At 41.2% G+C, this 15,182-nt stretch overlaps 1 protein-coding gene across 15 annotated transcripts in view; it reads right to left on the bottom strand.

Moving 5' to 3' along the window:
• The window catches only part of dmd (dystrophin), a 282,422-nt gene that overhangs the window by 157,569 nt on the left and 109,671 nt on the right, over positions 1 to 15,182 (bottom strand). For all 15 annotated transcript variants that reach the window (XM_037091716.1, XM_037091705.1, XM_037091714.1 and 12 more), the window contains exons 7-10: positions 13,390 to 13,491; positions 11,708 to 11,778; positions 9,733 to 9,851; positions 2,420 to 2,616 (exon numbers count right to left, since the gene is read on the bottom strand). In XM_037091716.1, the coding sequence (XP_036947611.1) occupies positions 2,420 to 2,616; positions 9,733 to 9,851; positions 11,708 to 11,778; positions 13,390 to 13,491 (489 nt within the window). The remainder of the gene's footprint in view (positions 1 to 2,419; positions 2,617 to 9,732; positions 9,852 to 11,707; positions 11,779 to 13,389; positions 13,492 to 15,182) is intronic.

Here is a 15,182-nt window from a genome sequence, read left to right as displayed (position 1 = left end):
ATAATGAAAGTCCGACCTGGAATGATCTTCCTCTTTCTAATTCAATTCCAGGGAACAGTAAAGCTGAAAGGTTATTGTCTCGTCATATGTTTGGGGGCTCTCTGTGCCAAAACTGTGTCTACGGATACAATCATCATCTTTTACATAAATTAGCCGCAATTCCTCCTCTTAATCATGCCATGTGATTAAAGTGGTTGTGTTAATCTGCTCGCTGCTGGGTCCTCCAGGAAAAACCTGCTCGCAGTTTGCGGTACCACTGAGAAGAAAATACACTATCAAACGGCTCATTATCCAATTTATCGTGAAAAAGGTAGAATCCAAACAGTGTTTCTTCTCAATCTTTATAACCGAGATTGGGAGCCTGCTGGTTAGCAACTTAATTTTATTTTCGCAGAAGTAAAGGGAAAAGGGGAGTCTCAAATCTCCCTTAATCTTTTGTTAACGGCTCACAGAGATGTAAAAATGAGGCGTCTCTGCGGTGAAGCCATTGCATGACCCTTCATTATCAAATTCATTCTCAGAGATATCCAAATCGCTGCAGTATTCCTTTTTGATTTATTACGCTCTTGGTGTTGCTGCCCATACAGTGCTGACTCAAGACAACTCGCAGGACATTTGAGAGCAGAGATCATCCCCCGTGTTTCTTTCATCCTCCTCAGTTCCACTCAGATGCCACAACAGAGCGAGAAGGTCCTGCTGGGAATTTCACAATCCTGCTTAGTAGAGTTGATAAAGCGACAGGTTGGGAGTGTTTGCGACTGGGCTGGATAATCCAGCTCCTGAGCTGAAAATACGCAGTGTACAAACAACTGCAGTCATTTAGTTGTGTAACGTGCAATACTACAGAGCCTACTAAAGGGTTATTATCTAGTGTGGGCGCTGCCTCAATAACAAAGCATGAAACATGAAAAAAAACACACACAGCTGAGCACAGACACATGCAGAGCAAAGGCTCATGGGAAATAAATCATGGCATCTTGCTTGCCATCACGGCACTACGCCGTCATGGTGACAGCAACACCAGAATTTGTCAGCATTCGCCCAGTTCCCATGATGACTGACAGGCACTGTAGTGGCACCTAACAGGACGCCATGCTTGTGTGACAAGATGTCGGGCTCATCGGTTACGGTTTGGTTTAGGAGTTACAAGTTTACATGTGTAAAACGGATTTAACTTTACATGTTTTTAAATGTCTTTTAAGCCATTTATAGAAACATTTTGCGGCGCTGGCTTCATCAGTCTGTTGAAGTGATGTTTTTCAAATTCAAAAATGTGCAACATGTGCAATATTTTTTTATAAGTAAGAGGGAAAGCGGATAGCTGCTTCCTCTTCTAATCCATCAATTACTAGATAGAGAACTCAAGAGTATGTTTAATAAAGTCGAACAGTGCAGGAACAGCGTTGACAAGACATTATGACTCTCATTCAATAAGTGTTTTGCAGGATATAGAAGCAGAAAGAGATAGTCACAAATTAAAATGGAAAAAACGCTGGTCTGATTACCATGCTTTTGTGTTTTTTTTTTTTTTTTTTACTCTCCTCTTTTGTCATGCAAGGTGGGGAAAAAAAATCGTTTTTATAAACTGATCTGATCTCCTCAACAGGTTCATTCACAGCGGCCCTGTTTCATCAAGCTGATTTTATTTTTCTTTGTGCGTGAGAAATGATAATCAGGTGACTCATTCGGTTTCTCCTCTCCACATTGTGCCGCCAGCCTTTTTATTAATCTGACAGCATTCGTTTCAGACTTGTTTAAAATGTTTCTGCTGCAACTTTGCTTAACAAAAGCACGTAAGCTGGAGCTTATTCAGAGGTGAATATGACACGCATAATTGCATTCACCAAGTACGTAATGAGGTGGGCAGCTAAAAGGGCTTTAGTGATATTATTAAAAGGACTCCAACTGTGAACCCAAATGGAAAGAGTGGGTTCTAAAGTTGGAAACATTTTTTTTTCTTTATGCTGCAAAAGTGGGTAATATTCACACAGTAATTACCCCAAAAAGCTGACTGATGGAAGTCTTTACCTGCCGTGGATAAATGTGGAGGACAAGATCATTACTGAAGTTTGCAATGACCCTCAAAGATTCCATGTACATCCAAAAATACTGACAGGCAGGTAATTTTCTCCCCATATTTTTCTCCTCTCCGTCGACTCTTGGAAGATTTTCCAGAACACGAGATGACCTCAATTTGCGTAAACCACACGGAGTATAACAGGAAATATGATTTTTGGGTACATTGGGGAAAATTAGAGCTGGTAGTTGGTTCAAAGTAATCCTGCTCTTTGATTAAATTCTGACATTTTGCTTATACAAAACCCCAAAACGATGAGCCGTAACAGTGTCACAAAAAAACGTTCGCAGTGTGTATACGTGTGTATACATGTGTATACGTGTGTGTGTGCGTGTGTCTAACCTGCTGGGAGAAGCGCTGCTGGGTCTGGATCTGGTAGTGCTCCTCTGTCGTCACCCGGGCGATGCTGGCTGAGGCGGCCCGCGGCAGCGTCTCCACCTCCTTGATGGCCTCCATGGTAATGCTCTGGGGGAGCACCTGGAAGAGCGACGTCACGTACATGATGACGCTCTTCTTGTCAGGGTGAGGCACGGCCACATCTGAGGAGCAGAGGGTGAGGGGGATGACTTTGATTTTTCTAATTCAAGGATGGAGCCCTCAAGAATGACACAGTCACGACGCACTGAATCCTGCCTCAACCTCAAACCTGCCTCATACATTGACAAAAATTAACAATACGTAGATCATAATTAAACTACTCCTCATGTTCCTCAAGACCAATTTCAAATTTTAGTTTCAGTGATGGAAAAACAAGGCTCACATAATGCTGTAGTTCCATTAAACCACTACAATAAAAGATAGAAGTACGTACAATCAATAAAGTATACAAATACATTCAGACTGAAATATCCAGTATAATCTGTGTATGAAAGATCATATATCGATATTAGACTTTTTTCACTCTTTTATATTGGTATCAGCATCAGCCCATAAATCCAGTATGTGTCAGGATGACTTCTTCATTAAGATTTGGAGTCATTTGTGGTCATGGTTACAATAATACACCCTTGGTTAGAGGGTAACTTCTGTGTTATTCAACCTGAACCCTATCTTTCCACGATCTGTGTCTAAGTGACTAATGGGGAAAACTATTTTTGAAATTGGCGCAGCCAGCTGCAGCGTTATCCCCTGGGGGGCAACTGTGCACCTTCAAAGAACGCTCAATTAAAGTGCTTGTTTTCACCACCGACGGGCTCAGACTGTTCTTTTAGGTGTCTGACAACATTATGGAAAGGATCCAAACAGAGGAGGACCTTTTTGTTAAAGAAAAAACATCCACCTGAGGGGCAGTTTTTAGCAAAAATATCTGCTTGGCATGGCCACAGCAGAGAGGAAAAGAGCTCATTTAAAACGTTGACACTTTTGTAATTATTGTGTTGTGTATAAGAATTAATGGACATTAATTTAATTAGCAACCATCTCAAGATGATTCAAGTCATTTTCTTTAACACAAATGAACCAAACTCTGATTCCAGCTTTTAAAATGGTGATATTTCATTGTTTTATTCTTCTTCAATGAGAGTAAACTGAATATCTGGGGGGTTTGAGAGTTGGCCCAACAAAACAGGATATCTGAAGATGTTGGCCTGGAATTTAAAGCAACATTATGTAACTTTTTACCTTAAAATATCAGCCTCACAACAAAGTTGACGTCACAGTGTCTCTGTCTCAGCCACTCCGCCCTCCTATCACTTGTTTCTGCACTATGTAACTTCAGTCAGATGGCAGATCACAGCGTTACATCCTTGTTTACATTAGCATACAAGTTTTCAACACACATTGTCACGACGTGATGAGTTTTGTTTCTACATTACGTTTGACAAGTTGTGACAGTCCTGGGATTTGCATTTACAACTCAGAAACTTTGGGGGGAAGACAAGTCACACAAAATGCCAATTTCTACATAATGTTGCTTTAAGTTTGAAATTTCAAGGGTCATTTTTCAGTATTTTCCAACATGTGTGATAAATAATGCAGCCCCAGACAACAAATAACAAATCTAATATGAGGAATTTAATTCAATGAGGTGACGGCCACTTATTAGGCACCCTAGATGCTGCAGGGTGCTGCAAAAACAGATCCGAGGCCGTTTTTCTTTTGCGCTCATGAATAACTGTCGGCCACTCTTCAGGCTGTTTTGTGTTTTGTTATTACCCAAAGCATCAGCGTGTGTCAGTCAGCCAGCCTGCCTGCCCTGAATCTCGCAGCTAAATTAAGTCCCGAACAAACTTTTTCCAACAGGTGAAAGAGAAAAAATATAAGAGGGCGGCGGCCCGGAGCCTGTGGGCCCCGGCCAGTCAGCCCTGGGACAAAACTAATAGAGACGGATCACAGTGGTGCTGCGACACGGCAGACAAATGAACACCGCAAGAGGCCGAGACACAGGCGGAGAGAGGGCGGAAGAAGGAGAGAGGGAGAGCAGGAGGATCTGAGAGGGAAAGAAACAATGGCGCCAAGGAAGGGACGTTTGTGGGTTTGTTAATGGAGTGATGCGCGGCTCACGACTGTTTAATGAACAGGAGAGGGATGGACGAGACGACAGCGGAGAGGGAAAAGATGGAGAGAGGGAAGTCTCAAGACACAAAGTAACATAAACGAGCGTGCACAGGGAGAGATGTGTGTGTCGGTGCGTGATCGATAGATAAAGCCGGAGTCATCTTCTTCGGCTGCGGGATACTGATTCATCAGCATTACGGAGAAATCTCCGGATGTTTTTTTTGTTTGTCTAAGGGGAGAGAGAACAACTATATAAGTAAAGCCACACACCTCTACACCTGAGCAAGTGAGGGATGTGCACACACTCCGACACACACTCTGTGTGTGTCTGTGTGTGTCGGAGTGTGTGCACATCCCTCACTTGCTCAGTCCACTCTGCGCTCCCATCCCCACGATCTCCATTGTAATGATTTTCAGCCGGAGCTACATGTGTGTGCATACTTATGAGGCTCCGCTGTGTGTTCTGTGCGTGAGGATATTTGTATGGATTTCTTTCTCAGTGTGTGAGTGTGCACGAGGCGCACTGACGATGACAGATTCAAAAGGGAGCACAAAACAAATTCTGAGGCGAGAGGCTCGGCCCGCAGGTCAACATTCAGAGCACACGGGCGCAGGTTTGTAAGAGCAGCGGGCTTATGAGTCTGCTCGCGCGCTGTTTCCCTGCCATGGAGCGCTTAGAGTGGAAAAACACACTTGACACTTTGTGTTGTAATTTCAATCGTCATTATTCATGAAAAAAAAAAATATGGGAGTCCATTTTTACCAGTTAAAGAAACAAATGATGATGATGAAACTGAGGCTTCAAGTCATTGTTGTCATGTTTATCAGAAAAGAATCAACATTTATCTCACATGATTTCAACTTTCTCTCCTTTTATTTCACAATTATGACAATCTGTCAAATAATTTCAACCTTTTTATCGTCAATCCTCAATTTTACCTTATCTCATAAGGTTTGTCTATTAATATTGACTTTTTTACTCATAATTACATATTTCAAATTCAAAATTATGACATTTATGGTATATTCTTTTATCTTATTCTTACACGTTTTCTTTGTATCGCATGATTTCAACTTTTCTGTCTCATATTTATGACTCACCATCAGAACATTTCTTTTTAATCAGCGCTGATTTTTTTCATACATTTTTGGCACAAATGGGGTTCCATAAAAAAATTCTGCCCAGTGGCAGAACAAATAACATAGTGAAAACAAGGTTGATGGTGTCCGTTTACCACATCCATTACACTGTGCAGTCGGTGTTCACGTCAGAACTTTACAAAGTCAGGTCAAAGTCAAAGAAGTGGTGGTTTGCCTCTTTAGCCACGTTCGGTGGGGTTGTTACTGGGGATCTGGAGACAACTCCTTTCACTTTTCCAGAAGTTGGGGAAATACATTTCTTAGACTTGAGGAGCTGCACTCGTTATAAACAGATACACTTCTAACGTACATTAACTTTCAGATTGATATCTTACTGCTCACCTAATCCTCTGCTTTACCTGCGTTCACCTTCACTTTTCTGCCGCCCACTCCTTCACTCGCTCAACCACAAACTCGCTCAAACACGACGGAAGATATCGAAAGTTTCAAGTTTTTTCTACTCAGCATGTGGCTGTTTACTACAACAAGGAGACACGCATTACTTGAGAAAAGGCTGCAGGCAGCAAGACAAAAGCCTGCAGGGAAAAACAGGAGAGTTTGGAAAATCCGCAGATGTCGATGAAAACCCACCGTCTCAGCTTTAAGTTTGACATTAAGGAAGATTCTAACAGGTGACTCTTCACTTCAGGGTCAAACTGAATATGAACACTCTCCGCTACCACTTTTCATTTCAGGGTTCAAATGTAGCAACACGATTTCCTCCCTCACGACTCGGCCCACAAATCAGATTCGGCTCTTAAAAAACCCATGTCTGTGAGCCATCGAATGTTGACTTGCTGACTTGAGTAGTGCTCAAATTTGTTTATGCTCTCTCAAATATTTTGTCAATATACGTCCATTCATAGGCAAGTCACTGTGTGCATAATGTCCATATTTATGTGTATTGACGTGTGTGTTCTTTCGCAGATATCTGTATGCCTCTGCCTGTGTGTGTGTGAGTGTGTGTGTGTGTCTGCTTTTCAGTGATTACATGTCTCTGTAAACACACACCGTGGAACTGTCATTAGTTTGGATCAAAATAGCTCCTCAAATTATTCCCTAGAAAATATTTGGCTTTGAACGGTGATATTTAACATATGACTGAGTCATGCTATTCTCACACAAAACAACAAATTCTGTTATTCCATCCACGACTTCTCAGAGTTGCTGCGACCCACGCTAGGTCAGATAAAACTTCAGAATCGCAGCTCAGTTGTGGTGAACATGTCTAACCAATATTCCATCGTTTGCTGATGTGTTCAAAGACGACGTGAAAAAAATATGGCTTCCAAGAGATAAAGTTTGAGACTCGAGCTTCGACGCGGCAGCTGGATGTCGGCTTTGATTCCACGCTAAAGAAGTGAACAAAGGCTCGAGAGCACAGAGAAACAAAGCAAAGACAAGAAAGAGGAGTGAAAGAGGAATTAGGGGGAGAGACGCTGGTGGGAGAAATACACAAAGACAGGATTAACAGTGGGAAAGGATACGGGGAAGAGAAAGAGTACTAATGACAGGAAGAAAGTGATTTTGTAAAACATAGATTATGCGTAGAGATATCCCAACAGGGAAGTTATTACATTACATTACAGACTGTACACTTAGACAGATCGCAAATAATAAGACCAGCCACGTCATCAAATCCCTCGAAAGCACAGAACTCAGTATTAAAATGACTACACTGCTCGCTGAACTTGTCCCGCTGAAGGTTGGTGTTAATATTGAAGAGCAACACGGACACAACAGCTGTGCATGTGGGTTCGTGAGAGCACCGCGGCAGGTTCGGTGTGTATCCTCTGCACGCCATGTGGCGATCCATCATGTTCTCACTCCTCGCTTGTCAAATTCAGCAGCTTGCTCAGTGGCCTTAAGCTTCCAACTATGCTGCTTTAACTACCCCTCTAGAGTCAGCATTAAAGTCAGAATGAATACATAATACGCAATGTCCTGCTGGAGTCTGAAAATACAGCTACTGACAAGTGGTTTAACTTTTACAGTGTTATTAACGTGGTCACCTGGCTGTGGTCTGGTTAGGTTTATGCACTGAAATGACTTAGTCAGGTTAAGTGCTATATCGTAGGCACCTGGACTCATTTCTTGATGATACTTAACCTCTCATCCAAGAGGCTTCTTCAGTTCTAACCAACTGGAGGGTGGTTGCAGGCTTTTAAACCCTGTGTGGGAGCGTCCCTACAGAGTAGTGCCTATAATATAGCACTCAACTAACCTACAGAGTTTACAGAACTCAGCTGCCAGACTTTCAGCCAGAACCAAGAGGCATGATCACGCCTGTTCTATGGTCCATACGAATGTATGATCTTACTGATTGGTTTGAAGGCTAGTACAATCTAGACACCCTTCTGTATATCCAATATGTGGTTATTACTCATCTTCTGTGCACCTGCAGTGGACGTTTCATCCTGATACAGAGAGTGTTTTACCCTGGTCACAAACACATTTTCAATTCAAATATATTTGTGACTTCATATGCTTTGAACATGAAAAAACACACAATTTGTTCACAGCTTTGGTGATAATCCCTCTTTTACACATTCATGCAAAGAAGTGATTTGACTGAAAGAAGAAAGAGACGAAACTACAAAATAATGAGAGGAAAGGAGTGCAAGGGAAAACGGTCGCAGTCTATCATTATCCCCAAATGTAGAAGTATCTTGCGTTAAAAATGCTGCATCACAGACAATTAGCTGTTTCAAAGGGGTAAACATCAAACGAGTGTCCAACTTCCCCGTTCCTGACAGCTCTTCTTCACTGAGATATGAGCCACAAAAACCTCAGACAAACATGACGTGAAATCCTTTCATAGCACAAGAAAATGCTCAAAAGGCCCAGGTGGGAGGTTAATGGTGTTATAAGCATTGATGCGCAGCATAATAATGAAACGCATTCACCCCACTTGCTCCCAACTAGTTATTGTTTATTGTAAGATCAATGAAAATTCATCTGCCGTGATGTGTCGTTTCAAGGCTTAAGCGAGCTGCGAGGGATTACAACGCTCCCCACCGTGTTGGCTCAAAGCCTGAACACAGCATTCATAACGGCGGGGATTAAAGAGGAATGCCGCCGAATAACTCGATCACTGTTTTCACATACAATCAATAGACCCTTAGAAGAGATTTTGGAAAACTGGATGAAATAAAAAAGTAATAAATAAAGAGTACAACAACCAAGTTAAGTCCCTGGTGTTATTGTATGGAAGATTTAGAATGCTTGAATAAAAACACATCAGAATAAGCCACCCAAAAGAGCTTATCATCTTAAAATATACATTTTTCATTTAATTATGAACCTACATATAAAAAGGAATGTGTATTCTATTTAACTACATTTCTGTGTTTGATTTGTTTAGTACATGTGTATTCATGTACCTGATGTCTGTACTCAGCCCCATTGACACATTTTCAGAACAAGTCAATCCAACACACTTTTGCTTTACGAACTACTATTAACTTCATTATTTTTAAAGTTAAAATGCTGCATCACAAATACCCTAAAGACTTGGTTGCACCAAAAAAAACCACCACTACTATTGTCACAGACAGCTGCCCACCAAAGACAGTGTTGCAATAAACTTTGACCCCTGTCAGCTGTACTCACTTTTTCCCCGCCTGACAGTTTTGATTAAGAGTCTGTAAACTGGTCTGAGGTCAGCAGCAACACATGTCAACAACTTCTGGGGGAACACACTTGTCAGGAGGCCTCTCCGGTCCTATTTTGCACAAATTCAGAGGATTTTTTTTGCCAACCAGTCGGTCAGTTTGTGCATCAGCGATCAAGTCCTTCCACCAAGGTGACCACAGTTATCGCCATGGCAACACCCATTCGCAGCATGACACATTGTGTTCAACTGGGCCAATTAGGGTGCATGATTGGAAGGCGTGAAATACGATGGGAGCTGTAACTCACCTCCAATATTCTTCTCTGGAATTACTGGTGTGTGTGCATGTGCGTGTGTGTGTGTGTGTGTGTGTGTGTGTGTGTGTGTGCGTGTGTGTGTGTGTTACCCTCAGGGTCCAGCAGTCTCTCTATCCCCAGGTGTTGTTCTGCCTTATTAAAGGCGTGTTCCAGTCTGTCGATCGCAGACGTCTTCTTCTCCACTGAGCTCCAATCAAAAAGCTCAGGTCTGCGGAGGCAAAAGAGAAGGCAACGAGGATCATCCACTCGCTGTATCTATATCTTAATTGATACAAATATAGAGGAATAGCCCAAGTATTTATTAGATCATGTCCCTGGGTGATCATTTTCTCTGTTGTTGTGGGCAAATTCTTGAGCATATGTTGAGTAAAAGCCGACAATGAGCTTCTCGAAAGTAAAAGGGCTGACACTGTAGTAATAAAAAAGTTTTTTTATTATATAGCCTATAGATTAATTGTCTAAAAATGAAATACACTGTAATTAACTCACTTCAGCTGATGCAGTCAAGTTTATTTTTGGAACTGCTTCAAGTCAGCAGCCATGTATTCGTCTGCCGTGCCGTGACAGCTGTGCATGCTCTCCGGTTAAGCACCATCTCAGTAAACAGTGAACGCAGACCATATTCATTCAAAATCCTATGTTGATTTTTGCATGTTATTGGATTTAAACATTTAATCTGCGATGTCTGCTGGTAAACAACGACGTCGTCGGCACGGAGCAAAAGAGAACTGATCTGCAGGACGATGGCTTCGGTTGTGTGTGATCTCCCACTTTGTATTCATGTAAGGACACTGCTGACAGATGTTCATGCTAGCTTACCCTGATTTAATTCATAATTACACGAGTCCAGTGCTGAGACCCAAACTCTTGTGGGGATTCATAAAGGCAGATTATCACGGTATGAGCCACACATCCATCTACTCACCCTCCTTTTCTTCATTACCCATTTACTGAGTAGTTTACTTATCTGTTCATTTACTTTTTCAACTACACATGATTGTAATAATTCAAGATCTTAAGTATAGAGCGGAATATTTTGGTTCAATTTACTTTTCCTAAACCTTAACGGTGTTGTATCATCAACATCACAATGTCTGTCAGCTCAAGGCTCGGTTCCAGGGCTTGATTTTTAGTTATTAGCATCACTACAAATGTCAATGTGATTTCGAGTGAGGGTCTTTTACTTCTGTTACCAAACCAGGACTTTGTGGTTCCACTTTGGCTCTCCATACAGCCATTTTCATCTATTTGCCATTATCAAGTAACTAAAGGTGTTATGTTAAACATGGTCCCAGCATTATGAACCTGCCAGATGGGCGAAAAGAAACTGCCATATTTAAACTTCGATTGGACAGATTTTGGTGAAGTTTTAGTCAATTTAGAAGTTTTAGAGGATGCTGAATCAACTGAATTGGAGAGGTACCTTGTGCGTTTGAAATAAGTGAACCTCTACAATGTTGTCTACGATGAGGTTGGTCAATAGTTTTAAAAAATACGAGGGGTGATAACTGAAACGTACTCTGTGCAAATGACTCCAGAGAGATTTTATCACAGTAAGAGGATTGCAACCCGAAAATAAAGAACTGAAAAGGATCGGACACATTACTGGCAGCAACACTCACAGCTCAGCTCATTGGCAGCTTCCTCCATGTCCACGCATTAACTCATTAGCTTTAAATGAAGACTATGTCATTCATCTAGTTGGCTTCCTCTCACAGTGCATCGCTAATAGCCAGCTGGGTGCTAGCTGGCAGCACCTGACATATTCATAGTCTCTTTGCCTTTGTCTTTCCATTTCCTCTCTGTTCTTTTTCTAAGTACGTTGTAGTAATGGGCTCATTTTCCAACTCAAAGTATCTCTATTTAATAAAATGTGTGAACAAGAGCACAATTTAGGCAGCTAAATAAATCCCTGACTGTGTCTCCCTCTGTGCACCATTGACATTCCCTTGTCTGCTCAGTCCTCCCCTGTGTCTACTGCTTTATGTTCTTTCTATGTCACTGCAGACACACACACACACACACACACACACACACACACACACACTAGACATTTTACAGTACCTGTGGCTGTGGATGAGGGCATTGAAGGCCAATCCATCATTCCAGCTACTGGAGAAGTTAACCACGTTGACCTGAGGACAGAGATAATGGATATTAAAGGGCCAACCTTTGAATGCAGCGTGACACCCACTATTGAAAGACCATCGCCCGAGCACTGGTTTCCATTTCCATAGGTAGATATTAGATTGAAGACATCTTTTCTCTCTCAAATTGCCAGTCGGAGCTTTTAATACATGGAATGACAGACTACCAAGGCTAAAAATGGGTTTCTAATGTAATATGAAGAAGTATAGAGCTTGGGAAGTACTGCAGAGTCGACTGACTGCTCACTTAACCTCACCCCCCTTCCGCTACACCTGTCAAGCTTTCCAATTTGTGGAAAAACAGAAAGTTTACACGGGCAACACTGGCAGTCAACGCTTATACAGTGAGTTTTCTATTTTAAACTGAAGTAACCAAAAGAAAAAGAAGGCTTTCTATAAAAAGACTGTTGATTGCTAAATTGCAAAATAGTTAACAAACTCTGTGATTTCCATGAAAATTGACTGAAAACCTCCCTTTTAACTTTTTCAGTCAACTGACCCTGTAAAAGGTCTTGAATGTGGACACAATGTGAACCTGTTTGACATGCTAGAGGACAGAGGCACAAAGCTAAAGCTTAAAGTAGGTATTAATGATCTACATGTTCATTTATTGCAGCGTGAAGTCAGTTTCATAAAAATGTTTTTTTAATGTTAAATATAAGTAGTAAAGGACATATATTTTGCAAATGTTCAGGTTCATAATTGTTTTTTTGGTTCCTACTAGAAAAGGTTTACATGCTTTAATGCACTTTTAAACTACCTTTGCTTCTGCTTTTGTTGGTTTTGGAAAGGTGGTAAAAAAGGACACCACCCTCTGAACTCTTTAGACACCGTCAACGTCTTATTGTCATGTACTCATGAGTAATTTGTAAGTCAAGATCAGTTATTCCTAATTAAAAAATAAAGACCTTACTTGAAAGTTGTGTACAGGGAGACATTCCAAGCAATTTGGGCAAAAGAAGCTATAAAATGTTATCCAAAATTGTTGAGAGCACTCCAACCAACTGAGCCTGGAGACGTCAGTACAATAGAGATGAATTCAAGCCAAAAGAAACCAAATTAAAAAACTCATCCCAACTGCTGAAATTTTAAGGTCAACTGATTTTTTTTTCTTTTTCACCCTGACAACATATTTTTTACAGAGTAAGGCTCAAGCCTCTCTGTCTTTTTAGTATCGTGCTCAGGGCTATAAAATGATAATCATCTGATGGCAGTAATCCCAGTTCTGGATCACCACCAAATCCCAATCCATTATTCCCTGGCTCACTGCCTATCTGTCCACCAAATTTCATGAAAATCTGTTCATGAGGAGTTTTGAGATATCCAGTCAGACAGGCAGTCAGACAACATAAAAAAACAGACGGTTTTTGGCAGAGGTAAAAGTATTTTCTACCACTAAAAATAAAATGAAGAAAGGCATCATTTCACTCTTGTGCTCACTAGATTCGAACCCTCTGCTTTAAAGAGAAACGACACTACATTAACACTCATGAGACAATGGTTGTCTATGGTGTCACAGGGCTAGAATTTCCAGAAAACACAGAAGAAACAACTCGAGAAAAGAACTCTTTGTAAAAGGAAGATGTAAAAGGTACAGACCTGAGGGTACTGGCGTGTGTTCTGACGAACCCAACTCAGCAGAATCTTCTCACTGTTGGTCTGCTGTAGGCCCGCCATCACATCCTTCATCACATCCTTTACCTGCGCACAGAAAGAAAAAAGTATTTGGATGGAAGCAAATAATATGATTCCAATTTACCAGGACTATAAACTTTGAAGTGCGTCCCCTGGAGCTCTCAGGAGGAAAGTAAATTGGGATCATTAGAAAGAAAAAGGTTTCATCCGCCAGTACACAAAAACAAGTTTTATCAGTTGCATATCTAGTGTGCAAAGTTGACATTTTGTTCAGAGGGAAGACTGTAGGGGCATTTTTTTAATCATCCCTCTATCATCTACAAAACATTTTTATCTATGACGAATTTGATGGAAATCGAGTTATTGATGTCCTATGAACAAAGCTCAAAGTTTGTCTTGAGATTGCGGTGACAGGAAACCTCATTAATAACGTGAAGGGCTTCACCTCTGAAGAACAAGGCCATGTTCAATTTCTTTCATGAAAACTGACAATTTCAGATTTAATTCTGGTCTGTGGATGCAAAACTAAAATATCTGAGAAACTATTCGATCCTGGTCCCCTGAGGATGAATCATGATGCTGTTAAATTTCGCTCTACTGGGAGATTGCAATATTGTTTTTGAGTGAAAGAGAGTGAGAGATTTGCTGCAGGTATTCACAGCCACCAGTGGATGAATTCAAATTACTATGTTTTGGTTCAAAATGAAATGTCTCCGCAACCATGGAATGGATTACCATGACAGGACACTAGTAATTGGAGCTACCTTGTCGGGATAGACCTTGTTAAGTGTAAATGTCACACCAGTGTAATGAAAGGATTGTTGCAAAAGTGCCTAATTGGCAATCCTTCAGATTGAAACCCAGTATTTAATAGAAAACCTCATAATATTAACGAGGGAGCTGGAGTTGGGTACCTCAATGAGAAGATGGCGGTGTGCAGTCTGTTGCCTACGTCTTCTCATCCTTCAGCTAAACGTCTTTGTCATCACTCCCACAGACTGAATCAAACTACTCCCAGACATCTTTCAGACTGATCTGCTGTCAACAAATGCTAAAAAAGACCGTTGTTTTGCTCTGTTCTTCTGCATTTTCAACATCTGTTCCCCAATTCTGTTTTTATCCTTGTTGTGTCTCATCAGGGTTTTTTTTTTCCTGGATTTGCCCCATCTGCTTCTTCTGCTTTTGATTGCCTGCCAGTTATTGTTCTTTGGATTTCAGCTTTATCTTATTAAAGCTCACTTTTTGGGTTTTTTTCAGTTCGGTGTCTTGCATTTGGGTTCTTTTTGCAAACATCCTGACAAAGAGGACACTAGACCAGTGGAGGCACTAGATGAGTTAAGTCAGGGGGTTATTAACCTCATTAAGAATCATCTTGTGGGGAATATCGTTAGCAATAGTACATTTAATGACAATCATGACAGTAATTGTCACAACATTCTGCTCATGACCAAATACTGATGGACAGATGGTCCTACATAGTGACTGAAAACTGGACTATTGGCCTGTCTTGCCAATGTTTGGAACTACGCAGTGTGTGTGCACAATTTGTTTGTCTTTCTGCAGATTTGTAGTGAACTGCTAAGGGACAGTTGGACTGCTATTTAATTCACAGCTACCTACTGGCTACTGTTAGCAGTTACCATCAAACACACCCATAACCACTCTCTTTCACAGCGCGCACGCACACACACGCACACACACACACACACACACACACACACAAAACCTCTTTTCAAAGAGCTACCCTGACGGACGGA

Source organism: Acanthopagrus latus, chromosome 24 (genome assembly GCF_904848185.1).
Source record: "Acanthopagrus latus isolate v.2019 chromosome 24, fAcaLat1.1, whole genome shotgun sequence".
Classification (NCBI taxonomy): Eukaryota; Metazoa; Chordata; class Actinopteri; order Spariformes; family Sparidae; genus Acanthopagrus; species Acanthopagrus latus.
The sequence above is the reverse complement of the archived record's forward strand: the minus strand, read 5'-3'. Positions and strand labels throughout refer to the sequence as shown.